General features: G+C 43.3%; 2 protein-coding genes across 4 annotated transcripts in view; one reads left to right on the forward strand and one right to left on the reverse strand.

Annotated features, from left to right (window-relative positions):
- Positions 1-27837, forward strand: part of CZH9orf85 (chromosome Z C9orf85 homolog) — a 28147-nt gene extending 310 nt beyond the window's left edge. The window contains exons 1-4 of one of the 2 annotated variants that reach the window (XM_063423631.1): positions 5-327; positions 14507-14613; positions 21201-21314; positions 22104-27837. In XM_063423631.1, the coding sequence (XP_063279701.1) occupies positions 217-327; positions 14507-14613; positions 21201-21314; positions 22104-22266 (495 nt within the window). In that variant the 5' untranslated portion in view covers positions 5-216 and the 3' untranslated portion in view covers positions 22267-27837. Of the gene's footprint in view, positions 1-4; positions 328-14506; positions 14614-21200; positions 21315-22103 lie in introns of those variants that run through there. The other variant, XM_063423632.1, reaches the window with a different exon arrangement.
- On the reverse strand, positions 16319-21194 carry LOC134564647 (serine/arginine repetitive matrix protein 2-like). Of its 2 annotated transcripts, XM_063423628.1 has the most exons (2): positions 18435-21194; positions 16319-17594 (listed from the first exon to the last, which is right to left on the reverse strand). In XM_063423628.1, the coding sequence occupies exons 1-2, from the start codon at positions 20378-20380 to the stop codon at positions 16712-16714; spliced, it is 2829 nt and encodes a 942-aa protein (XP_063279698.1). In that variant the 5' UTR covers positions 20381-21194; the 3' UTR covers positions 16319-16711. The 2 variants fall into 2 exon arrangements, with proteins under 2 accessions (XP_063279698.1, XP_063279697.1); XM_063423627.1 differs by having other exon boundaries at positions 16319-21194.
- Positions 27838-27979: the final 142 nt, after the last annotated feature.

The following is a 27979-nucleotide window of genomic DNA, read 5'->3' on the forward strand; positions in this document are numbered from 1 at the left end:
AGGCGGGGGACCCGGGGGCCCGGAGCTGTCCCGGCGCCACAAGCCGCCCCTCTGCAGGCTACGCGGCGCTTGGGGCCGGAGCCCCAAGGGGAAGGGTTTCTTGCCGAAAGCGTGGGCAGGTGCCCCTATGGCCTCTGAAGCCATGCCCTGTCCCTGTGAGGTCCGGTGCCAGGTCCTGAAAGGCTTCGAGATGACAAACAAGTCACGGCGCAGTGGATGCCGAGGCACCGTTGTAGTGATGGAGATACCTCTGGCCCGGATCCGCCCACACCGAGCACGCTGCTGCCAAGAGAGAAAAGTAACAAGGCGTTTCAGACAATTGTCGCTGTAAGAAAATGTGTAGTGTGATATTTGAATCATACTTATGACCTGAAAGGACCTAGCTAAGCCAAAGAATTACTAAGAGGAAAACTGAGACAAAGTGCTTACATTTGTGCAGTGTGTGTAGTAATTGAATGTTCCATGGCGCGTTATCCATATGACTTCTTGAAAGGTGTTTTGTCGTCTCAAGGCTTATGACCATGTGGTCATAACTCAAGAGTCTTCATGTTTTGAGACCTTAGGTTGAACAACTTTCCCCCATCACACGTAAATACTCAGCTTCGATCTACATACTTTTAAGAAAACTTTCATTGTACTTTAATTTCTTTTTTTTTTTTTAAAGGGGGTCTCTTCTGATCAGTTAGATAGAAAGGTGTCTTCAGCTAATCTATCAGCACTTTTGCTACAAAAGTTATCATCTTCACTCTATTGTTTCAGAAGACCGTTTTGACTTTTTTGGTTGTGAGCAGGCCAAGGGAAATAGTCTACAATACATTATTGAAATATGCACTCGGCTTGTACACAAAGCTTGTAGCTTTGGTTACTACGTAATATGCGGAAGGGGCTGAAGAACACCTGGTGTGTCTGAGCAGTAACACTACCAAGGTGCGATGTTTCATCTTGCAGGCTAAACCGAGAGGGTGACTAAGACAAAAGAGAGTTTGAATAATCTAGGAGAGTTTATCTGGTGCAGTTGCTGTCATATCAATATCCCTTTAAGTGAACCTGCCTGGGTTGTCAAAAAGAGCTGGGAGGAGGGGAACAAAGTATTAAGTTAAAACCTTGATGCCAAAGAGAGAGGTTTGGGGTTTTTGTGAGTTTGTTTTGGTTGGGTTTTGAGAATTTTTTTGGGGGGACTGGTTCTGCAAGTTGAACAGGCTGCTTTCCCGAGATTCTAAGCAGTATTATTTGTTGTGTGAGTCACTGCATGACCTCTGATAGGAGAATATTTTCTGGGTACAAACACACACACAAAAAATAAAGTAGAGAACTGGTCTATCAAAAAGGTTTTCAAAAAGTAACTTAATTCTGGTATCAGTTTTGTAACTGAAATAATCACCATAATACTCACATGGCTGTTTTTCTGATTTTCTTCCCTTTGAAAATAATTTATATCCTGTAGAACTGGCTGCACAACATCATGCACTCAAATAAATATATATTTTTTTTAATGTAGCCAAGATTTACTGTGGACATCAGATTGTCTCTTTTTTCTTTCCATTTCAAGCAAATTATTTATTTTCCCTCTTTACCTGCTGTTTCCTGGAAAGGGCTGAGTGTATGGAAGTACCATCCTGAAGAATGTGCTTCCTATTCTGGGGTGACATAACAGGATATATAGAAAATTTCCCCTTTGGTAAGGGGAAAGGATGCATTCCTTTTTTTAGGGCATACTGTCATGTACAAATTCAAGTCCTGAGATATTGCCATGTTTTAGGAATTACATTCCCCAGTTTAGTGTTCCAACTGAAACACCCTAAACCTTGCACCATTCATTCACTCACTCACTCCCCCCTCCCATTTGGTCTCTCCCTTCATAGCCCGGAGAATTAGAGGCACAAAAGGCAAAGGTCACAGGTTCAGATAAGGACAATTTACTGGAAACAGTAAATGAAATAAGAAAACAAACACTAACAGCAATAGTGTAGAAGAGATCATCCACACACAAGCATTTGCTGTGTGGGTCCCCTGGCAGTACCTGACCACAACATGCTATGTGACCTGAAACAGACCCCTCCTGACATTCCTGGAAAATGATGTGAGGTAGTATAGAATAATCTTAGTGTCCTAGCTTAGAAAATTAACCCTGACTTGGCCAGAACCAGGGCAGTGATACACAGGGTTCATTATAATGATGACTAGCCCCATTTCTGCTGTTTGTGAAATTTTAAGGAAGTTAGACTAGCAAAGTCAAGCAGTCATCTGGAGAGGCCTGGCTGATGCTTATGTATAGCAACGTACGCTGCTCATAAAACGAGGGGCACCATTTGCCGAGGCCGTCTCTACAAACTAATAGATCTTAAAGGTCCAAGAACATTTTAAAGTCTTATACAAAGTTGTTTATTACATGAAAACATATATCTGAAGGTGCGAGAGTCCTAAATGAGCATTCTTACAATTGGTTATGAGCATAAAGTCTTAGAAATAAAATACTAGTAAAGTAACAGTCTGAGCACAGGATTTAGCACAGCATCACAGCTTCCAGGTAAAATAACTTCCAATTTCAGACCCCAAGCAGGGTTCCCGGCCGCAGGGTCGCAATGGCAGGAAGAGGGTCTTGAGATCCCGAATCGCAAACAGGGTTCCCAGCTGCAGGGTCACAGTAGCAGGAAGGAGCTCTGAGGTCCTGAATCTCAAGCAGGGTTCCTGGCTGCAGGGTCGCAGTGGCAAGAAAGGGTCCCGGGATCACAAATCCTAAACAGGGTTCCTGGCCGCAGAGTCACAGTAGCAGGAAGAGGTCTCGAGATCATGAATTCTAGACAGGGTTCCCAGCCGCAGAGTCGCAAGGACAAGAAGAGGGATCCCGAGGTTCAGAACCTGTGCAGAGTTCCCAGCCACAGGGCCATGATGGCAGAAAGGGGGTCCCGGGGTCCCGAACCCGCGCAGACTTCCAACGGCGGCCCCAACCAGAGCTCTGGCAACGGGCGCCGCAAGAGGGAAAAAGAAAGGGACCCCGGGGCCCTGATCTTGAGCGACAAAGGCTACAATAGATAGTACTTCTAACATCTCATTTCAGCTCCCTGGCAGGGCTCTTTCCCCAGGCTGCAGAAGGTGGAGGTTGGATCAATAGATCAGATCGATCAATACCTCCACCTTCAACCCAGAAGCTTTTTATCTGTATGGTACAAATGCATATTCATACCTTTATCTACACTATTCAATCTAGTCTCAATTGTCTTAAGTTTGTAAAACTATGAAAAACTATGAAAAGCAGTGTCAAAAGCCTATGCACATAGCATATCTATTAGTGCAAAAAAACTCTATCTTGCTAATGTAAAAATTCTATCTTATTGTGCGTAAAACCTCTATTTTAGCATATGTGAGAAACTTTATCTTATTTGTGCAAAATTCATACCAAAATTTATAAACAGTACCCTGCTTTATTTTTGTTATGTCTAAACTCTATCACTAAGCCTGAAGCTTTTACACTTAGAGTGCTTAATTGTGTGACGCTTAAAGCTGAAGCTTAAATCTCTATGTGTGTGTGGCTTTATATATTTTAATTTTTCTAAAGGTTTTAATTCAATTCCTGCACTTCTCACTCTCTGCAGAAGATCTATGGAAAAATGGACTCCAACAGTGGTTAATGTCATAATTTAGATATGGACTGTGCTGAATGATGGCAGTTTTGCATCTCTGTGTTTTGTAATCCTGGATGATCAGATGTGTCATGGATGTTCAATGTGTGTTGACGAAAATAAGAAATCAGAAATTCTATCACAGGTTCTGATATATGAGTGAGGCTTACTCTTTTCTACCTCTCCTTACCTCAGATCAAAACAATGCTTAAAGATCCTCAAGGAGAGTGGATCTCCTGTAAATCACTGTTAAATGTGTCAGAGGTTTTGTATTTAGCCTACTGTTGTACGCTGTCCAGTGCAATACTATCTTGAAAGGCTGCAAAATGCTTATCAGCTGAAAATTTGAATCCTGCTGCACTTGTGCACTGCATTAACAATGTTGAATATTTATTACAATAGCTTCAGGTTGTACAGTGGGTGGAGTTGAGGTAGTTAATGATGGCTTTATTGCTATTTATCTCAGTGAAGCAGTATCTGCAGAGGAAATTGATCTAGCACTATTTTGACTTTGCTGGCAGTCATTGTCCAGTTGTTTTGTCACTTTTTGAAATGTTTTGTGCTCTTTGTTGGACACTGACTGTGTCATCCATTTTCTAAGCTTAAAAGCTATAGATCTGATACTTGAGAACATGCTAGAAGATCCATCTGTCTTTCTTCTAATGATCAGTCTTTACTACAGCATTACTACAGCATTGCTCTGAGATAGGCTTGTTGAGGTGAAACATCCTTGCAACAAAGTACACTGCCTCTCTACTGTATTTGGGCAACAGCCTGCAGTGCTGAAAAAGTTTGCATCTTAGGATGACCTGAAGAAGTACGAGCCAGGACAGGGTAAGACACTGTCTTATTAGTTATTGAATGTTGGAATTTGTTTATGGGTGTTTGCATTACATGGTATAATCCTGAATAGCTCTTCTCAGCAGCGTGCTGAGGAATACACATTATGTTATATGAATATATATTTTATGTAAAGCGTATTATGTAACTCATCATGGAGGCTGCAGTAGTTCTAGAAATGGAAGCAAATATAATTTAACGAGAATACTTAGAATTCCATTGTAGTAAGATGGTAAACCATGAAGTGATTCATATTTACACTCAAATGACTGATTTGTTTCTCTGTTTCTTCCCTTTCATTAAGTACATCCAAGATGATAATCCACATTTCCCTAAATTTCAATGGTTATTACCTCTGAACCTCAGCTTTACCACAGTGTTAATGTCAGTTACATTTTGAGCTGGGTGCATGGATAAATCACTTGTTTTAGTGGAAACACTGGTTGAGACTGCAGGAAAGCACTAGGAAGAGAACAGCTGAATACAGAGCTTAAATGCTGAGTCGGTAATGGTATTTTGAAGCACAGAAGGGAGATAGAGATAAACCAGTGGCTGACTGGAAATGTTAGATAGCCCTATTTCAGTTTTTTAGATAATGTTCTTGTTGCAAAGTAGAGTAGCTTGATAGGCTGAAGTGTACTATCTAGCCATTCCTGTTACTTAGAATTCTGAAGTACATTCTGTCTTGGGTTGTAGCCTTTCATGCAGGGAGAACTGGAGCAAGTATAACATCTGCTCTGGACTCTAACCCAGCTCTGGAGGTGGGACAGAGAGAGAGAGAGAAAGAATGTGTGGGTAGGTGCAGGAGATGTGTCTGGTGTGTTTGTTTATGTATCTTTGTGTATTTTCCGTTGTTTCTGGGGGAGATGGTGAGAGTCCTTCCAGTGCTCTCTTAAATGCTATATCCATAAGTTGCTTAAATTTTGAAATACACTTGATGAGAAAATATCTGTGGAAAAAGGAGTTCCAAGTAATGCTGATACAATACGTGAGCAAGTGAAGCTCTGTGGGGGACAATTTCAGCCTGTGTAATGTGTATTTGAACCCTGAAATCTGGTGTCAGTTTTCCATTTGTCAGTCTACACTGACCTACTCCTAACTGCTTTACAGTCATGCAGTGGAGGTCCTGTGGAGTTTTGTTTTTCTGAGAAGTTAATTTGTTCAGTAATCCTGCATTCATCCATGTGCAGCCTTTGTCCTTCTGCTGCATTTGTCCTTGCTGATTGAAGCAGTGTCACCCACGTTTCTGATAAGGAAGTTTATGGCTGGCATTAACATTTACACTCATTTACAACAGAATAGACCACTGATATGTGCTCAGTAGCAGGAATCTGCTTTCAGTAGAAGAAATCAAAACACCCATAGGTTCACTCGTAATTAGAAGCTTACAAACAGATGGTGAAGCTTCTTTGAAGCCCTGTCATTGCATCTTACCTGTGAGAGCTTTAATGCTAGTTTTAGCTAGGGATTAATTTGTGTGCCAAGTTAGTAGGTGTAGGTGCATTTGTTTAATACATTCTGAACTGCTTTTGGCAGGTTGTTAGGTGATTTAATATTAGGTTACATGAGCAGGCGATGTTGGTACACTAATGTGCAACTGACTGTGCATATAGTGTGCACATGGAATATTTTGTGGCCTCATACCTTAAGACTGCTTAGGTATGTCTGTATTGCATAACTGTAATTTCCCTGGATAATGTATAGACAAACTGTAAGCACTGGGTGAGTTGCACGTGTCCTTGGAGCAGAGTACACTAAAGAAAAGAGAGAGCTGTTGACTAAAACAGGAATGAGCATAAAGAAAACCCTAGAGAAACTACTGCACAGAAACATAATATAACATGTTGGAGTAGTTTTCACACCAAGAAATTAATTTCACACCAAGAAATTAATTTCAAGCACTACCTCCTATTTGTGTATGAGGGCCTGACTACCTGGATAAAGCCTGGGTAGAAAAGTTGAAAAAGAATAATGAATTTTTCAGGGCTTTGTGTGGGTTGTTGTTTTTTTTAATATCCTTAAAGGAAAGCAAGCTATTGAATGGCTAAAGGAAGAAAATATAAGCTTGTGAAAGTTTAAACAATATACAAAATATATTAAAAAGTAAATATTAATAGGAAAAATAAGCACCAGAGGGGTTTATTTGATTTTACTGGTGACTTCCCCATTCTGACTGGGAACTGATAAACAAGAAAAAATTATCCTCTGGTTTATTATGAGAACTTCTCTCACATATTTTTTTAGCAATTCCAAAAATATGCAAAAACAGACTATTCAAATCTTTCATTAGCAACAGCTTTCTTCTTAAGGTCTGCATTGCTTTTGAAAGTGGTGTATTATGGGCTTTTTTGGTCAGAGGAGATACTGAATTAAGTGTAAAAAGCCACAGTAAATTAGCAAGTTAAACTTTCTAACTGCTTACTTTACATCAACCCATTATTCTCTATTGACTGTTTAAACCAACTGCCTGGTAGGGTTGTAGAGTCTTAGTGTCTCACGTATTCACATGTGCTGAGCCAATGATTAATTACAACACCCCATACTTGAGTTATCAAAATTGAGTAAAAAATACAGGAAATTGCTGAAGAGGAGAAAGATGCTGTATGTGTGCCTCTTAGAAGGAGGAAACTAGAACTTCAAGGCTTTTGTCGTTCTTCCAGTTTCTGACCTTCTAAGCAGATGCGATGTGATTTCTTTATCAGTAGTTGTGTAAGATTTGTGGTCTTATCATGTTGAAAAGTCCAGGCGTCTTTATGCCTGGATCAGGATGGTTGAAGTGATTTTTGACACACATAAATGTGATGATAGAATCATATAATGGTTTGGGTTGGACGGGATCTTAAAGATCTAGTTCTAAACCCCATCTCATAAGCAGAGACACTTCCCTCTAGAGCAGGTTGCTCAGAGCCACTTTCAGGCTGGCCTTGAACACTGCCAAGGGTGGGGCATCCACAGCTTTACTGGAGAACCTGTTCCAGTGCCTCACCACTCTCACAGTAAAGAATTTTTTCCTAAGATCTGATCTAAACCTACAGTCTTTCAGTTTGAAGCCCCACCCCCTTGGCGTGTGACTACATCCTCTTGTTAAAGTTCCTCTCTGGCTCCCTTGTAGCCCCTTTCTGGTACTGGGAGGTGCTCTAAAGTCTCCTCAGAGCCTTCTTTTCTCCAGACTGAACAGCCGCAGTTCTCAGCCTGCAGCTGAGAGGTGCTCTAGTCCTGTGATCTACTTAGTGGCCCTCCTGTGGACTTGTTCTGACAAGTCTTTCTTGTGTTGGGGGTCCCAGAGCTGAATGCTTATGTGGTGTCTCACAAGAGCAAAATCCCCTCACTTGCCCTGCTGGCCAGATTTATGGGCTGCAAGCATTGCCAGCTCATGTTGAACTTTTCATCCACCAACACCCACAACGTCCTTTTCTGTAGAGTACTCTTTGTCCATTCTCCACCTACTTCGTATTTGAGCTTGGGATTGCCACAACCTAGGTGCAGGACCTTGCACTTGGCCTTGTTGAACTTCATGAGATTTGTATTGGTTCACCTCTCAGACCTGTCCAGGTCCCCCTGTATGGCATCCCTTCCCTCCAGTGTGTTGATCATGTCATGCAGGTTCATGTCATTGCAAACTTGCTGAGGGTACACTCAATCCCACTGTCTAAATGCCTTTTCCATGTCCTGGGTGACCAGGTCTTCTGTATCCTGTATGCCTCCTGAAAGGACCCATATTTTCCTGAGTCTGTCTTTGATCGCTGACATACTTAAAGAACTTTTTTTTTTTTTTTCCCTTAATGTCCTTTGCCAGATTTATTTCTGCCCATACTTTAGTTTTCCTAACCATCTCACTAGGTCTTTGGACAATTTCTGTGTATTCCTCCTAGACTACTTTTTCCTGCTTACACCCTCTGTAAGCTACATGTTTAAGTTTCTCCAGGAGCTCTTTGTCCATTTGTTTTCTTTCTTGATTTCCTCTTTGTAGGGATGCATTGCACTTGAACCTGAAGGAGACAACTCTTTGATATCATCCAGTCCTCTTGGACTGCTCTTGCCTGCACAGTTCTATTCCATGGCACTCTGCTAGGGAGATCCTTTAAGATGCCAAAGTCTGCTCTCTTGTAGTCCAGGGTAATGTACTTCCCACACTCCTCACTGCCCCAAGGACCTCAAAATCAGCTGCTTGATGATCACTGCAGCCCAGGCTACCCTTGAACTTCACGCCCCTCCTTGTTGGGGAGAACAAAGTTCAGCACAGTACCTCTCCTTGTTGATTCTTCTGTCACTTAGAGAAGGCAGTTGTCATCAATGTACGCTAGGAACCTGTTTGGTTGCCTGTGCCCTGCCATACTGCCCCTTCATCTTTAGCATCTTCAGCTTTTGTGATGGTCAGTGTTTTAGTTTGACTGGAAAAAGGAAAAAAAGAAAAATTGAATGCATCACTCTGTTATTGTTGTGTATTCTAGAGCAAGATTATAAGGGTACTGGGGTGAGGAAGAGCGTTGTAAAGCTCCATGAATAATAACTATACATATTTTCTGGTTCCATAGCAAATATTTAGCAGAATTTGTAATAGGCTGCCTGGTGATGAACTTTGGATTTGCTCCAGATTAGAGGTTTCTGAAGGAGTTTCTGTTTCATTCTTTGTGGTGTGCAGTCCTGGGCACAGGCTCTCGCATTCCAGATGCCTTAGGCTTTGCTGAGCCTGCCCCTGCATCACTCCGTGGCATGGCTCCTGACCCCACTGCCAGCCTGTCAGGATGAGTTAAGGGAAACAATGTCATTTTTGTCCATGAAGCTAACTACTTCTTTGTAAAGACAACCATCTACCTTCAGCTTAAGCTACTGCAGTCTTTTCTTATTCACTGGGTTCTGCTGCAGCAAAACTAGAAATAGCTGGGATCAATAAATGTATCCCTACGTGGAGAAATAAATGACAATGTTTGTATCTTACTGCCCTCCTGCATTACCAATTAATGCAAGTCGGGAGTGAGGGGGAGCACTCACTAATGCTCAGGCTAATTTGCAGATTGTTGGAAGCTTGTGTGGGCTATAGCGCTTGGAGCCTTACTTTGTGCTGGTCAAGTGCTGAAAACAAGGCTTGTCTTTGAATTGCATGAGTTTTGAAAGACAGCACGGCACTGCTCACAGCAGTTTGAATTGCAAGATACTGAATTGTCTTTAGCAGATGTCTGCTGGGAACTTACTGATTATTTTCTCCTCTCAGAAATTTTGCACATTAAGCAATTGTTTGTATTTTTTGGAAAATACATTTGTAATGCATCAGAACCACAGCTTTCTGTATTCTATATTCAAGCAGTATGCAAAACCTTGTTTGGCTGGCTTCTTAATATGCCAAGTTTGTATTTGATCATTTAGAAAATAATTTTATTTTAACTGAAGCAGCCAGAAAGTACCACACATTCAGTTATCCACACCATAGGAAAGCTCATACTAGATGTGTAAGTTTAATAAAAAAGGACACAATGGAATATAAGTCCCAGAGTACAGTTTCACTTGAGAGAAGCATCCTCTCTACCATATACATTTTTTGGAATAGAATAAGATACTGTATTTTTAAAGCTTGGCACTTTTTTTTTTGTCTTATGTATTAAAGTAGAGCTTTGTGGAGTAGTAAGAAACTCTTGTGGGTCACGAAGCAGGAAATTACTTCAGAAGATGCTGTACTGATAGAATAACTCTTTTTTTTCAGTTTATTTGTGAAAGAATAACATAAATTGTAATCCAGATTAATACAGAATAACTCCTTTTAGGTATGCTAAGAAGTAGATACGGTTTAAACCGTTTTATTGATGCAATGTTCATATGGTAGCCATTTTTAAACTATCCTAAAAATACATTTTTTGTTATATGTATTTTTATTATAGAATAAATTATATAATAAAAATCGTTATATTTTTTAACCATGAAATTTCTATTTTTAAATTTCTGAATGAATATAAATACCCATGTGATAGACAACATTACTGCTGGCATTCTTAAATAGAGAAGAAATAAAATTAGATTGAGCATACAAGGATATAGCTTGTTATTTAAGGTAAAAGTGTGGTTTGGTGCTGTTTCCCATCTCAGAATAACTTCTCTTGTGCAAATACTACTGGCCAGTTGATATTTTATATTTCTGAGAAAGCTAAACACAAAATGTTGTGTTGTAGTTTAAATTTTGGGGGGCTCCTGGGGGGCGTCCCCCGGGAGACCCCCGGGGTCCTAGGGGTCTGTTGCCTTGGTTTTTCTGAGATTTTTTAAAGCCTTCTACTTGCTTGTAAGATGGAGTCAGTTCTTTAGCTACTATTGCGATATTAAGAGTCAGTCTTTTACTTTCTCATGCTTTAGAACATAAACAACCCTTCTTGTTTTTGTTCACTGTCCTTTGCTTACATATTTCCAGCCTGAAAATAATGTTAGTTGACAGCTGGTCTAGCCAGTGAAGTGAAAGGGTAGTAACCCCAGGAGCCAATGTGCTCCCAGACCCACAAGATTATAAAAAGAAAAGAATAAACAAGCTAACCCCTCTTTTCTCGGTGAGGAGCAGCTTTCACTGAAGACTCTACCTCCATGTTGTTGATTATGGCGTTCCAAGCAACAGAGGTCGGGGTTGTTCCCGTGCTGGCAGGCAAAGAGACTCAGACGCCGGTGGGGTGCTGATGAGGTGAGGGTTTATTCACTGAGGAAGAGGGGAAGGGAAGGGGGAGAGGGAAGGGGAGCGTCTGGAGCCCTCCAGGGGAAGAGGGGCAAAGAGAGGCAAGACCCCTTGTGTTAGCATTCTTATCACAGAGGTTCAAAGGGGTGCAGTAACAGTCTCCAGCCAATGAGGTTACAGATAACTTGATACTGCAGGGAGGGTACAGACTTGGGATAAACCATACATTTTCCAGGGGTGAACAAGAGCAAACCATTTCCATAAAATGCATTTCCACAATTCACCCTTTTTTTCCTTAAAATGTGAGAAGAGAAATATGACATATGACAATTAACAATTTAAAAATGAAACAGTAATTACACAGTTTTGCAGCATAAAAGCAAATACAATTGCAGTAAGGATTACGTTATACTGTGAACTTTTATCTGACCTTGTAATTGCAGTAAACTGATTATGTGGGTTTATATTGCAAGATTTGAAACAAATTAACAAATTTGTTTGAGCCTTTTCAGCGTGACTGGCCTAATAGTGTCTAGCCTTTTCCAACTGGCTTTTCAGACCACCACAGCCCCCAGTTCTAGGCTGTGGCGCTGACTTCTGCTCCCACTCTAGGGACAGGAAAACACGTGGAGTTCCCCGGGCTCCACACACGGCCTCAGATTCTCCAGGTGGCCTGCTGCAGTTCCCCCATTGGGGCCAGGCAGGGGCAGTGAGGAATTTAAATCAACTCAAGCTGCCACTGATCTGCCATGGGATTCCCATAAGGCCTGAACAGCAAGTCACCAACACTCACGGATCTGAGCCAAATCACTCCTTTCACTTTCCAACTGGTTCAACCAAAAGGACCTACACTCTGCATGCAATTGTTTACATTCGTCCATATGTACCCATTGGGGATTTTTTTCGTCCATATTTGCACCAGAAGTGTCAGAGACCTAACAAAAGACCCCCAGTTTTAGGTCATCAAAAGAAAAACAAAAGAAAAAACTACAAAAACTGTCAAATACTTTCTCAGACACTATATCAGGTTATCAGTCACCCTCAGAACTAACTGAGGACAGCATAAACCCAAAAGCGTTACCGATTCAATAGTCTACCACTGAATCGCGCCTTACAAGAAGACAATTCAAAAACTGCTTCCCTTGGATCTACCCTTGTGACCTGAAAAGGCTTTCTAAACAGAAGGCTTTCTAAAGGCTTTCTAAAACAGAAAACAGGGGAATCTACAATATTCACACACACAAAAACTAGAAAGGCATAATTGTAAAAACTACTTCATGGGGAAAATAGAATTAACAATTATACAAGGCTGTAAAACTGGTATTACAAATTCACTTTAGCTTTGGGGTTTGGTTCTTTAGCGTTTACCTTGTGGCACTTGGAAAGCGGAAGATGGGACTGAGGGTACGTGGCCATGGTGGCCATGTGGTCACAGCACACATGGCACTAGCCATGCCGTGCCAGGTTTAGCAGGAAGGGGTTAACTCTTGGGGGTTTGTTAAGGGAAAGGGGGTTAGGGAGAAGGAGCACTGAGGGAAGGAGGGAGTAAAGGTGAGGAAGGAGGTTACAGAATTTACAAAACGGAGTTTTGGAAGGTGTGGGGCTTGGGCAGAGTTGAAGACTGCTTTTTCCTTCTCTGATTGCTGTCTCGCTGAGTTCTTTTCGCTGCTGTCCAGGGGCGTTGGCTGCTCGGGCTCAATCGACAGTGTGCGGGGCCCTTCTCGTTGCTGCTGCCGGGCGGGGGGAGGCCGCCTGTTCTCTGCGCGGCTTCTCCCGGTGCTGGGGCCCGCATGCACGCTGCGGCGGGGCCGGGCCGCTCCGCCGCCGGGGCCGCGCCGGGCCGGGGCCGCTCCGCCGCCGGCTCTCGGGCACGCGCTGCGGCGGGGGGTCCCGCCACGCCGGGACTCGCACCGGAGCCTTGCCACGCCGGCACTCGGGCCCGCGCCGGTCTTGCCGGGCCAGCGCATGCAGTGGGGCCACGCTGGGCCGGGCCCGCGCCGTGGCCACGCTCTGCAGCAGCGGTCCCGCCGCGCCGCGGCTCACACCAGAGCCTCGCCGCGGCAGAGCCGTGCCGCCCGCGCTGCCCAGGGGGCTGCGCAGCCCACGCAGCGCCGAGGCGGGCTGGGGCCCCAAGGGGCTGGGACCCGGGCCCGCGCCGGGCTGGTCGGCGGTGGTGGAACAGCGGCATGGTGGCTCACGAGGTCTCTGCACGGTGGGGGAGGGGCCGCCCCGGGCTGCAATGGCCCGGGACAGCCGCTCCGCTGGAGACGGCACCGAAACAGTGTTACCATGGTCCATCGTTGTCCCAGGGTCGTTGGTGCTGTTGCCCAACGTTGGTGCGTCATCTGTTGTAGTTTAAATTTTTGGGGGGTCCCTGGGGGGAGTCCCCCGGGAGACCCCTGGGTCCTCAGGTCGTGGTTGTTCCCGTGCTGGCAGGCAAAGAGACTCAGACGCCGGTGGGGTGCTGATGAGATGAGGGTTTATTCACTGAGGGAGAGGGGAAGGGAAGGGGGAAGGGGAAGGGGAAGGGGGAGAGGGAAAGGGAGCGTCTGGAGAACTCCAGGGGAAGAGGGGCAAAGAAGGCGAGACCCCTTGCCTTAGCACTCTTATCACAGAGGTTCAAAGGGGCGCGGTAACATTCTCCAGCCAATGAGGTTACAGATACAGGATACTGCAGGGAGGGTATAGACTTGGGATAAACCATACATTTTCCAGGGGTGAGCCAGAGCAAACCATTTCAATAAAATGCAATTCCACAATGTTGTAGGAGATGTTAAGGTGTTTTTTTCATTGTCTTGAAAATATGTCACGGTTTAAATTGTTGTTTTAAAGAGTTTATCTTAAGTGTAGAGAGCAAAAATGTTTTTCATAAAGGAAGACTAGAATTAGAGAGAGATTGAATAATTTGACTGCAAATAATGTGTGGATTCTACTTTATTGTTATCTGAGGAAAAATCCTGAGGCTATATAAACTATGTAGTATAGTGATAGCTTGAGCAATAGTAAATTAAATGCTAAGTCTTGTAAGTTGTCTTCTTTGGACAAAAACTGTGGATTTCAGGGCTTATTTCTTCTTAAATCCATTTTGTAAAATTTCTAGAGATGAAAAGAATACAATACCTACAGTAATCAATTATCAACAATATAATAACAAAAAGTACAACTATTAAGAACATCATCATCATGGTAACAATCTTGTCTTTAATCTCAAGGTACTCTTTCCATTGCAGAAAATTTCTAGACAAATGTATATGAAAGGCTTGAGGTTAATATCAAGCAAGCATATTTATAGTAGTGTCAATCATATGATGGGCAAAAATGCTTTCTAAGCAAGATAATATGCATTACAGCAGAAAGTTCTCAATATTTTTGTGCTTTTTTTTTTTTTTTACTTATTCAGAAAATAAATGCTAAGCTTCATGATGGAGTGTGTCAGCATTGCAAAGGTATCTTGGAGTGGCGAGTAAAGTTCAGGAAGTACAAACTACTGACAAAACCTAAAAAATGGTGAGTGAAGACACTTTTTGTTAATTGTTGATCCTGTAGTTGTGTTAAAACTGGCTGAACTGTAGACCTGTAAGTTTCCAAGATCATCAGTGTGTCCTCCTGAACAAAAAGTCAAACCTGAACCTGTTGTAAAACAATTTTCTAAAGTCTCATTTTACATCTGTATTAGAGGGATCTGCACATCTCTTGACTTCTGTACTTTGCTGACATTTGCAGTACACGCATTTCATTACCTCTTAGCACGTTTGCTCCTTTTCTGTAAGAAACTATGGTCCTACGTCCTGAATGGTGGCACTGTTTGCATAGAGTTTTTTATTACTTGTTTTTGTATAACTTTATTAAAAAGATGATAAATATTTTAACCTATTACAAACATGTAAATTATGTTAGTTTTCTGAAGGAGATGCTCTCTGCTTGCTTCTTATTTGCTCAGTTGCAGAGGTCCTTACCTCCTGTGGTGGCAGACACAGCCAGTGTTTCAGCAATGAAGCTCAGAGAAACCACAGCTGGGCTGTGGTGCACAGTATAGCCAGGTTTGCCACAGTAGCTTGTATTGTGGTATTAGTAATCAGTTTCGCCCTTTTGTGTAAAAAATAAAGTATTAGGTAGAAGGCTTGCTGAGTAAAAAATAAGCGTTCTGTTTCTGTGCACCACAGACGGAAATTGAGTTTTGTGGTTTTTAAACTCTTACTCAAATAACTATGTGCATCCTGTTGTGGGTTGTTTTTTTTTTTTTTCCCAAAGGGAAGAAAGCAGGCAAAAAACCCATGTAAATCATGGAAGCATTGGACGCAGAAAAAGTGGCATTGTAGAACAGCAGCTTATAACAGAACATGTGATGTTCTCCCTCATATTTTTGAACAAGGAAGTTGTGCTTCAGAGTATTCTAGCTTTACAGATGATGATTTCTAGGCCAGCAATACATGGCTGGGTGAGCCACTGTTTTGGAATGACAAGACTATGAACATTTTCAACAGATAAGCTTCTGGGTAAAGTAAAAGCATAATAGACATTAAAAATGTGACGAAAAAAAAAAAAAAAAGAGTAAAATAATTTTTTATTGCAAAAACTGAGAATGGAGGACTTCTCTGTATCTCAACTTATTTTAGTTTTGTAACATCTTTTAAATTGTGAGTGTTAGCATAACCACAAGTTTTCCCTACTTTACTTCTATTTTGAGTACTTAATTATTAGAAGTTAAACTATTTAAAAAAAAAATACATAGATTTGCCTTCTATTGGTAGCGCCCCTGTTTAGTATGACATGTCTAGGAAGAACTTTTGAGGGCTTGAGAACCACAAAAATTACTTTGAAGACAGCAGCATTACATGGGTATATTGTTCTGGGTTATGTTCTCCAGATATACGGCTTTAGAAGTGTCATCTGAATTTTGGAAATTGCTAAGTCTACAGAATTTTATATTTTGAAAAAGAATAGCCCAAGCTCTCTAGCTTATTAGGTTGGGTTTGTTGAGAATACTGTTCCATAAAGGCTTGTGTTCACAGAAAACAAAGTCTAGCACTGATTCAGTGTATACTCCTGAGAAGTTCAAGAGGAAGTCATTGCAGTGTTTGAACTAAAGGCTTTTTATTTGTAAAGTCCATTGTTGCCTTCGATATGAGGCAATGGCGACCTGGTTTCAAAGAGTCAGCACGGCAGCTCGACGTCCTCGAGCTACTCGGGCCATCTGACACGCTTACACCAATTTGGTGGACGGCAAATGGCGGTTTATTGTATTACACATGGGGTTAAATAGTCTAAAGGGTCTTCTACTATGTCAGTGGGAGGGCAAAGGATCTAAAGGTCAGTGGTTGGTGGGAAGCTAATGGGGCTAGGAGGGGCCACCACCGAAGGGACGGGGGGAGGGTCCTTATCTTCCCGTGACATCACGTGATCTTCCGAGCGCCTGTCCCTAGCTATCACCCACACATCTCCCCCCCCCTTTTCACAAAAAAAAAAAAGAGGTAGTTAGAGGCATTGGAGAAAAGGGGTACAAGGTAGTAACTTGATAAAAAAAAGAAGGGGTTTGGAAAACTTGAGTAAATTCTGCGAAGCTGACTAGGCAGAACTTTGCAACTGGCAGTGTTCACAGTTTGGTTTACAACAATTGTTGCTGTCCTACAAATAGAATGTTGGCCCGTTCTAGGCGTGTTTGAATAAATGTGACCAGCTTGTTTAACAGGCATGGTCCAATGGCGAGAGCTACGAGTAACATTGCCAATGGACCTATCAATGTGGAAATTAGGGTGGTGAGCCATGGCGATTGATTGAACCAGGACTCGAACCAGCCCTGTTGGGCTTCCCTGTCTTTCTTTCTCTGAGCCAGTCTATCTCGGAGTTCTGCCATGGAGTCTCTAACGACTCCTGTATGATCAGCATAAAAGCAACATTCTTCTTTCAAGGCGGCACACAGGCCTCCTTGTTGCATGAACAGGAGGTCCAGTCCCCGCCTGTTCTGCAGGACGACTTCTGAAAGTGAGGAAACCGATTTCTCCAGGAAGGAGATGGATTTCTCGATCCTCTGCAAGTCCTCGTCGATAGTCATTTGTAATTGAGAAAGTCCTTGGTGTTGGGTCACGAGGGCTGAGACACCTGTGGCCGTGCCGGCTGCTCCCAGGCTGAGCAGCATCGCGATGGTTACCCCGGTTATTATCTCTCGCTTGTGGAGCCGGCCCGGTTCTTCGGAAAGTTGACACACCTCCTCGTCTGAGCGGTACAAGACCCTAGGAACAATCAGAACTTGGATACAAAAATCATCAGAGTCATTGAATTTGGCCAGGGACACACAAGGACTCACCCCAGACCGTTGACAAACCCACATTCCGGATGCAGCTGGGATCACCCACTTATTGATCTTCTTGTCAGGTTTGACAACTTCGGTGCAAACCTTTCCCTTCTGCTTGGCTAAAGTTGCACTGCCAAAGCATTTTCCCTGACCCGTGACTTGACTCAAGGTGATTCCTCTGCGGGGAGTGTCCCACCTGCACTGGTGGGGGACATCAGCTGTGGAATAACTGAATGGGATGTTTAGAGCAACTCCTTCATAGAAAGGAGGTTTAACATCGTAACAGAGCCAGCATGGATTGGTTAGGTTTGGGTTGGATTCATTCAGAGATGAAAAGGTAGCTTCTAGCATGCGGAAAATGGGATTCGGGTCAGACACGGCTAAGTGGTCTATCTGAAAGGCATCTGCATAGCTGGTCGGGGTATTGGTGACTTTTGTGGGCAAAGATTTGGGGTGGATTGTGCTTTTCCTTTTTTGTGAGTCTCTAATAATTTCTTTGGGTCCGACCGCCTGGGGCACTGGCGGCTGGAGTCTGATAATCTGTACATTCACCCATTCTTTTGGTGACTGGAGGACTACTGTCCACGTCCTGCCTGTGGCCCAGCTAGGGTGATCTGGTTGTAAAACAGTCATGTTATAATCAGTGCATGTCCGGCGTGTAGGGTCCTGATAATAGTTTCGATAGAACCCTGACCTGAAGAAGGGTTTGTTACAGCCGGTGGGTGCCCAGGAGAACTGTAAGAATTTATCGGGTTCCTGTGGGTCCCACCCATATCCTGATGGTCTGGCATCTGTAACAATGGTTTCACAGCCCCAGTAACCACAGTGGCCCCACCCCGGGTAGTTGCAGTACCTTTTCCCTGTGTTGGAGGCTGGGCACCAGTAGGCCATGTACATGTGCATGAGGTGTGGGGCGTGGCGGTCTATCTTTGGTCGCCCCGGGAACAGATCGGTGATGTGGAACACAAAGGATGGGGTGCCCGGTGTGGTGATTTCTTTGAGCACCTTGTCATTTGAAAGGTGTTTCATGACCCACCTGAATGGTTGATGAGGATAATAGTCTGGGCTGGCTTGCATTCTGGCAACCAGCCCCAATAGCAAAATCATACAAAAGCATCGTTGTTGCCTGGGTCTCACCGGCGTGGGACACTTGGGTGCTCTCGGTTCGTTCCTTTTCTCTGGAATCGCTTTTACAATTGTTTGTATGTCTTTGGGATTTACTGGCGTGTATATTTTTTGTTGGTTGTCCCCTATTCTAGTAACCCTTACTGGGAATGCTTTCACTGTGGAAGCCGGTGTCCACTCAGCACAGGCTATTTTTATTTTTCCCCAGTCAGTGACCTGGGCTGGCTCATGTTGTAAACTCTTTTTGGAGTGGCTGAAAGTTTTATTAGGTTTCATTTTAAATCGTGTTGGTTCTGCTCTCTTTGTTTCTGAATCCCAATCACTGTCTGTCTGCTCTCCGGAGCTGCTTCTGCCGGTACTGTCTGACAAGGAGTCAGAGGCACACTGCCAGCTCACTTCTGGGTTTGAGTGTCGTTCAGTGCGGCTCCGGCCCCGCCCCCCCTCTCGGGGGTGGCTCCGCTCCCGCCCCCCCTCTCGGGGGTGGCTCCGCTCCCGCCCCCCCTCTCGGGGGTGGCTCCGCTCCCGCCCCCCCTCTCGGGGGTGGCTCCGCTCCCGCCCCCCCTCTCGGGGGTGGCTCCGCTCCCGCCCCCCCTCTCGGGGGTGGCTCCGCTCCCGCCCCCTGGGCTTGCCCTGCCTCCTGCGGGGCGAGGTCTCTCCCCTAAATGCTGGCAGTGCTGAACGCAGCTCCCGACGGGACACGTGCTCCTCGCGCCCCTCCCGCACGTGCGTGCCTGCGGGAAACCGCGGCCCCGAGGCGCGCACGCGCTCCTCGCCGCTGTCCCGCGCATGCGGGTCTGCGGAAAACCACGGCTCCGAACCACGCGGGCGCTCTCCGCGGCTTTCCCGCGTGTGCACGTCCGCGGGGAACGGCGGCGCCTCCCCGAACGTGCTTTCCCCACCGCTTCCCGGCGCGCACGCGCCCGCGGAAGCCCACGGCACCGGGCCGGGCGCGCTTTCCCCGCCGCTCTCTCGTGTGCACGCGCCCGCGGGAACTCGCGGCGCCGCTCCGAACATGCACCCCCTCCCCTCCTGCTGCGCGCACGCGCCAGCAGAAGCCCGCGGCTCCCGTCCGAGCACGCATTCCTCTCCCTCTTCCCCGGCTTTCCCCTGCGCGTGCGCACTGGCGCACACCCACGGCTCCGGGCTCTCCCCACCACAAACGTTCAGACCCCGCCCCTCCCCGCTGCCGCCGGCGCCATTTTCAAACCCGTACGGTGGCGGTGCCGGCCGCGTGCTCTCCTGAGCCACGTGCTCGGCGTCTCTGGCCTCTTCGGCCAGTCCTTGCCAGAAAAATCGCACGCGCTGCTGCGCCTCGGGTACCGAACTACCGATCGACGGCAAGGGGACTGAGGAGGGACCTCCGGATGCCCGGGAAGGCTCCGCGGGCGGGGGGGAAGCCGACGGGCTCGGGGTGGGGGTCGGGGGGTTCCCTGAGGGCACCGGGGGCTTTGGGCTCGGGCTCCGGGAGGGGGGAAGCGTGCTTGGCTCCCGCGGCTTCTCGCACTCGGATAAATCATTTTCAGACGCCGTTTGCGTGGTGGCCCCCACTCCCAGCTTAGGAGTGGCCAGCAAACACACACGGGCGGCACTCCAGGTCTCTTGTTCTTCCAGCGCTTTCCGTAAACTTTGCTTGACCCTCCCCCATGCTTTAAGGTGTTTCCCGCTCCCTGTGGATTCCGTATCTTCGGCCAGCGCGAGTGTACACCTCCCCCATACCTCCGAATGGAGGATTTCTACTGGGTGCTCTATCACCCCAAGCTCCAGTAATCTTGCCAAAGCAAGTTGTAAATCTCTGGGCTTGCACTCAATCCCCCACTGTCTGTGAATTACACTTACAACCTTCGCGATTGCCTCCATGAGTCTCGCTGGTCCGGGGACGTCTCCCCCGCCGAGGGTCAGTTCCTTTGGCCTGCCCCGGCCGCTGCTCCTGTCCAGGCGAAAAATCCCGACTCCCGAGCGTTTTTCTTGTTCCCGGGTTTCGGCACCAGAATGTTGCCTTCGATATGAGGCAATGGCGACCTGGTTTCAAAGAGTCAGCACGGCAGCTCGACGTCCTCGAGCTACTCGGGCCATCTGACACGCTGACACCAATGTGGTGGACGGCAAATGGCGGTTTATTGTATTACACATGGGGTTAAATAGTCTAAAGGGTCTTCTACTATGTCAGTGGGAGGGCAAAGGATCTAAAGGTCAGTGGTTGGTGGGAAGCTAATGGGGCTAGGAGGGGCCACCACCGAAGGGACGGGGGGAGGGTCCTTATCTTCCCGTGACATCACGTGATCTTCCGAGCGCCTGTCCCTAGCTATCACCCACACAGTCCATGTACTTTTTTATGCCATATACTATTTTTATCATTAAATCAGAAGTTATGCAACTTTTAAAGTAAAAACTACCTACTGAAATGAATGGAAATGTTTATTTTGTCAACTTAAATATAAAATTCTTGATTTAATCTTTCTTTTTCAGCATTTGTTTCAGCACTGAGAAAAGTAAGGGAATGGCAATGATTTTGATAGTGCTATTTGATAAAACACCAAGTGTTTCATTTGAAACCGGCCTAAATGTGTTGTTCTACTTATGTGGAGCGTTTGTTCCTCTTTTGAGTATTGTATTTGAACACAGAATCTTTAGTAAGTGTCCACAATATCTTTTGATCATGTTTTCTTTCTCTTCACAGTGTGAAGTGCCTCCAGAAGACTGTCAAAGATCCTTATCATATTATTTGTCGACCATGTGCTGGAAAACTAGAAATTTGTGCTAAGTGTGGGAAACAAGAAGAAATAGTAATTCCGTAAGTCGTTCATAGGGTATATAGTTTCAGTCCTGAACTGATAATTCCCCTTGTAATAAGCCTTGTTTGGAAACTGTCAGGAAGCTGTTGTACATTTTGCCATATTTTCAATAATCCAAACATCAGTCAGTAGGAGTCATTTTCTTCACTTTCTTCAGATGAAACTGGGGGTGAAATGCTTATTGATGTTAGTGGGCCTAAGCCAAAAAATGCCTTACTTGGATAAGACTTTTTAACACCAACAGATAAATTGTATATCTTAAGAGCAAAGCACTTCAAAACAGGTTTTGGTGTAAAGCATCATAAAATATGCACAAACCACTTTGCTGTTTGCATTTTGTCTGCCACTTGATTCAGTTACTAGTGAACAGAAATAAACAGGAACTAATATTAAGTACAGTTACCACAGTAAGTTTAGCAGGCTTTGGGCATTTTTACTAGCATTCTCTCTTTATTGAGCATGATACATAAAATATTAATTCACTAGTTTATGACAACAGTCCAGCAGTTGCTTACTTGGTCAAGCTGTTCAAATATTTATTTTTCTTTCTTTACAGTCTCTTCTGTACTCAGTAGTTTTTTATGCATACTTTCCTGTGTTTTATATCCTTTCTATTTGGTATAAAGTAACTTTAGGGTCTTTTATTGCTCCTCTCCTCCATCTTCCCACCTCCTGCCATTTTCCATTCTATAATGGGATGGAATGCCAGGAGGATATTCTATTCTCCATCTCATTCTTGTTTTAATTCCAGAAATGGGTGATGATAACATCCCTTTTGCTTTCTACAGTATTGATAAAGGACAAGACAGAACTGAGAGTGAGACTTCTAAAAATGGTCAAGACACCAGTAAATCGAAGGATGAGCTGGATTTTGGTACAAATTTTGGTAGTGCAGACAGTGATGAAGATTCTGAAGTGCTTGAAGAACAATTTAAAAGTATGAATTTTTAAACAACAGAGATCTAAAAGGTTGTGTTTACACAAGAGATTATATGCAATTAAATATGGAAAAGCAATGCTTGCCTTAAACTGCTTCAAGCCCTGATTTGACATCTAAGATCCTTGTATGAAAATGTTGAATTGTGTTGACAATGTGACATGATGACACATGTGGGGATTTGTATTAATACACATTTCTGTGTATTAGGAACAGATTGCTTTGAAAATATTCAGAAATTCTATCTGTAAGCATAGTTATTTATTTCATACATGTAACAACTTTCTGTTTTTGTGGAATAAAGCCTCTTCGTGTAATTGTTTGAAATTCAATATTATGTGGCCGTTGGAAGTATTATTGTCACCTGGAAATCTACATGGAAGACTAGAATAAACACAGATAGGAAGAGCTAAAGCAGCTGCAATGGTTTTCTGAAGGAAGAACTTGCAACATTCTGTCACTGAGTTTTCGAATGGAGTCTTACCCTTATGCCTGGAGAGTTTTGTTGTTTTGGGGTTTTTTTTCCACAAAAAAGAAACAAATGTTTTAATGCCATCACCAATACAGTTCATGAACAGTTAATGCTTATTTACCATGTGTAAATATGCATTACAGATTTGTGATCTTGTTGCTACCAAACAAGATGTTGTTTTGTAAAGAAAAAACCTGCAGACTTTAGAATTCCTCATAACTGGTGTCACGCTTTCTTTTCATTCTCAGAATTCAGAGATTCATCTGCATCTGATGTAGTTCTCTCTGATACAAAAAGACTTGCATAGTGGAGTGATGCTTATAGAGTTACTCCCTTCCCAGTTTCTACTCCACTGTTGTTTAAGCTATACAAAGAACTTAACTGAAGTTGCAGTAACTGTCTTTACAGGATTCAGGATGATTTGATTTCTTCTATACTGTCTTTTTGCTCTTTTCATTTAACTGACACTGTATATACATTAACCTATGACAATATACTGTGCCATATCAGCTTTAGGGCTTTGCCTGATTTTCAGTAGTGGGCATGGAAAAACTTAATTCTCAAACTATGTTTTTCAAGTGCTCTGTGAGGAAATTCAGCTCTGAGATTGTTGCCCATCCCTGCACTGGAATGAAGGAAATACTGAAACTTAATCCTTTGGGTGCAGACAGGCACCCCGTGTCTCTCCTGTGAAGCTGGAAAACACCAAAGAGGTGTTCAGTGGCAGAATAGGAGGTTGTCAGGTGTGTTCAGAAGTGCTGGATCTGAAGGTCTTATTTCACTGACAGATAAGTCCTCCCAAGGAGACAGCAGTGACATCTGACTTAGTGTCATGTCTGTTGTCCTGCCAGATGACATCAACAAGGGCAGAGTAAACAAGGAGTATCCCATGCACATGCTGCAGATGACCATGTAGGAGAGTGCGAGGAAGGAAATTAATGAGCAATCTGGGTTTTACGTCAGAAGGGGTCTCTCTGAAGGGGAAACCGTGACTGTCACCAAAAGTGAATTTGGCTTTTGAAAGTGACATATGAATGGGAAATGTTCTTCCACTTGGAAAAATCTATAATGGCCTTGTACTTTGTCGAAGGGTGAGAGGAAATTCTGGAATGATAGGAAAACATGATGGAACTGGCAGGAGCTGTATAATGAGAAAATAAGGGGAAGAATTCTCTTCTCACACTGGTGACACAACCTGTCAGTACCAGGAGTGAGCAGAGCGACAGAGATAAATGATGTGTTGCAATACAATGCAAAAATGTTTGTACAGAGGGAAAGTCCTCTGAAGTCTTCATGTCACACTCCTGATGCTCTGTTGGAAGCTGGCACTAGAGCTGATGAAACCTTGTTGTTGGTGAGCACAGTTGCAGTGGGGACTGACTGATGTTAGTCCAGCCTACCTGAAGACAATTTTTGGTTCTGACAAGCCTTCTGTCTTTGGTTGTAATTGTGGCTAAAGGATATACTGCTAGAAATAATTTCTGCAGCACTGTTTAACATGGTGGTTGTGAGTCAGCTTACAAAATGGAAGCTTCACAAGGGAAAAAGAGTTTGCTTTTTACTGAAGACACTTCTAACACGAGTAAAAGAACAATTGTAATTTTGTTTAATTTTGACTGAAGATTAGGATATATTTGGAAGTGCATTAAGCTATTATAACTCATACTATAAGAGTTCCAGATATCAGGGATTTGGAAGTCTCTGAGGAACTTACTGAACGGAGGATAATGAAGGAGTAGGACCCCTTTAAATGCTGATCTTCAGTAAAATCATACAGAATTGAGAATATTTTTTAAAAAGAAAGGAGATCAAAAGTCATCAAAGATTTTTGAGATCTTTAGGATAGTCATATAAATGGAATGATTTTTAGAGTTTTTAATTGAGATTTTGAAACCATTCTACCTCTTCTTTCACTAATAATAATGAGGTTTTGTCTATAAATGTTAAAGGAAATAAAAATACCACAGTGCCTGCAGGGTAATGAGGTGCAATTTAAACAGTATGACTGATCGAGGGTTTCAGAATATGTCTGGACCTTGCAGTGCCTCTCCAAATCCATTACTGAAGACGAAAATTATAAACGTTAGTCATCTGAAGAATACTTGATGCATCACTAGTGATGCAGTGATGTTGCTGACAGTTGAGTTCCTGTTATCAGCTTGCCCTTAGGAGTATCATTTGGCATGACTCAAACAGAAGTAATTAATTAGATCATGAACTGCTGTTATGTGTGAGGCAGGCATGCCAGATGATTTACTCCACTATGGGAAATGCTCATCATAGGCTGGAGCTGCCAGACTTCAGGATGGTTGACTCGTACACTTTTCAGGAAGTCAAATTGCTATGTATATGGATTTCTTAAGACAACCTGGATTCATTGCAGTATGAGGAGAGTCTGATATGGACACAGTGCTACCTCTTAGCATAGTCCCTTAACAATCTTCTGCCAAAGTTCAAGCACATCTCTGAGACATCCTATCATCAAATGTTCTGGAGGATCAGGTAATGCAAAAAACATTGCCGCACGTTTTGCATGGGCTGGGCTCTTCTATTCTTGTTTTGACTACTGGTTAATCTGTATTCCTCTAAAATACTGTGAGGGTTTAAAAGACTACGGGTTAATTAAGAAAAGTACAGCTTGCTTTCTCCCTATAATGGGCCTGTACTTCGATGTTGAGGCATAAATCATAGCATTAGCTATGGAAGGAAAATAGAAGAAAATGTAGCAGGTCATCAAATGTGAGCCACCTTGTAAACCTCTATCCCTATAATTATCTATGTTTTCTTTGTTTAGGGGTTCTCACAAGTAAATGTATGCTGGTAGAAAATGCAAAACTTATGGGAAAATGCAAAAGTACTTATGGGAAGCATCCGTCTGACTTACAGAGTTAATGAGGAAAGCTTTGTAAGTGACACAGAGAGATGCCTTTGATTATCAGATGTTTAGGGAGCTGCTCACAAAAACTGACAGCATCTCAATATTCCTGCCTACCTTTCATATGATAGCTAATACAATTCAAAACTCTTGGTGAAAAAGAAGGTATGAACTCTGCATACATGCCCATCACATACAGTGAGTTTGTAAAGCAGAGTTCCTAAACTTTGAAAGAGTTGAAGTGAGTTCTTTCTATGACTTGATAACACATTCGCAGACAAATTACCTGTAACAGACTAGATATAAAATATTTGGCTTATTTCATGTTGTAAACTTTTTTGTTGGAGCCCCTAAAATAGTTCAGATGAAATCACATAAAAGTTATCATTTTTTTTCCTGAAGTCAGTGAGAAAACACTTATTTGTAATAAGGTTAATACCCATAATTCAGTCATCAACAATAAGCTTGAATTTGAAGACTTGAAAACGGGAGCCAAAGGCATTGAGATTTTACCTGAATCTTTCCTTGCATTTGCCTCTGATGCAACTTCAGAAACCCAAATTGAAGGGATCAAATGTATTCTTATAAGTGCTTCAAAAACAGCACCAAATACTTTAATTTGTTTTTAAATGGCAACAGAGAAGACCATGTTTTTATACAAAAACAAAACAAAACAGAAAAAGAGTTTATGCCTGTTACAGAATGGCACCACTCACTTGAAATCTGTCTTTTTAGGACATCTTGCATTTTGGAGCCTCAAGACTGTAATACCTCTTCTTGCACTTGACTTTCAGCTTGCCTAATCTTATATGAGCAAGCATGACACCATGTGTCAAAACTATGAAAAGTATTCATTGCGTAATTACTACTAAATGTATCAGTAGTGAAACTTGTAGCATTTTTTGAGTACACATTAGCAAAGCTACGTATTTGATTTTGATTTTTTTTTTACAGTTTGATTTTTTTGTCCTCATCTGGTCTTGTCTCCTGACGATTATGTTCCTTTTAGGGTTGTTTCGTATCCTTTCCACTACAGCCGCTACACTCTGAAAGTTTCTAGCCGGCATGTGAGCTGATACAGCCTCTGACTGTCAGCAACAATGTATCGCTCCAGATTATTCCCAGTAGAAGATTGCCAGAACTGTAAAACAACTGTTCTGCTTTGTGGGTCCACCTCGGAGATGGACTGTATGAGTTTCATCAGACACAGGCAAAGCTGGTAGATCAGCTCTCCAAAAGAACAACCCCATAACACATAACACATAACCCCCACTACCACAACCTTGCCATGCAAAGGCAATACAAAGTGGAAATGCTTGTGAGATGTGTGTGAAATGAAATAAAGCCATGGGCCTTGAGGGAAAAAATGAAAAGGCCCTACAATATGTTTTTTAGTACTGGAGAAATAGAGAACAATCCCAAACCTTCCATATCCAAGAAAAAATAAGCCCCATAAAACTGGACTTCTATTCCTTTAAAGCAACAGCAGATATGCTATTGCCTACATGACAAACATTTTTAAAGTCTCTATGGAAATGGCTCATATCTCATTCTCCAAAGAAAATAATTCTTCAGTAGCAGCTTAGTTGTTATAAACGTGAAATGATTAATTCATGTTCTTATGGTAAATTGGAAATTTATAAAACTGTATAAAGTTGTATCAGGTAAAAGTTTATGTTTTCAGAGATTTTTGCAGCAGATGGTGAAAACAATCAGCCCTGAAAAAGCAGGCGCCTCCATTCAGAGAGGAGCAAAGGACTTTTCCGGGAAAGCTTGCAGCCGTCTCTAGCACCGGGAGGGGACCTCCGGAGATAAGCTGGCACCAGCAACTCACACCTTGGCTGTTGCCTTCACAGACCATCAAGTGACATCATCCATATCTCGATCCTTTATTGACCATAAGGATCCATAGAAACTGGACATTAACATTTGAACGGAGAGAGAAACTCTTTTCTGCTTGGTCGGGGAAACTCCTGAATTTGTATAGTTAGTCGGGAAACAATGGGAAATATGGGGAAATATTGCCGAGGGCAGAATAAAGTGTATAAAAACCAAGCCCCAAACCGGGCAAATTTGTGAACCATTGGGGGAGATAGCAGGCTGCCAGACCCTGTATCTCATGGTTCACCCTTGGCATTTCCTGGGAAAACTCTGTCAAGTTTCTCTGCTGTTGGTGGGTTATTGAAATTCCATGATTTGATCTGTTATTAATAAACCAAATTATTATTTTAATTGGAATATCGTATTGGCATTTATAACATTATTCTTTCTGACAGTAAGTTTGTGATGGAATGTTCCAGGATGGAACAAGCTTATGCCTGTATTAGTTAGACAAAAGTCATAATAGACTCTTTATGTTATAAAACTAATCTTATGCTTT

The sequence above is a fragment of the Prinia subflava genome, chromosome Z, assembly GCF_021018805.1.
Source record: "Prinia subflava isolate CZ2003 ecotype Zambia chromosome Z, Cam_Psub_1.2, whole genome shotgun sequence".
Taxonomy (NCBI): domain Eukaryota; kingdom Metazoa; phylum Chordata; class Aves; order Passeriformes; family Cisticolidae; genus Prinia; species Prinia subflava.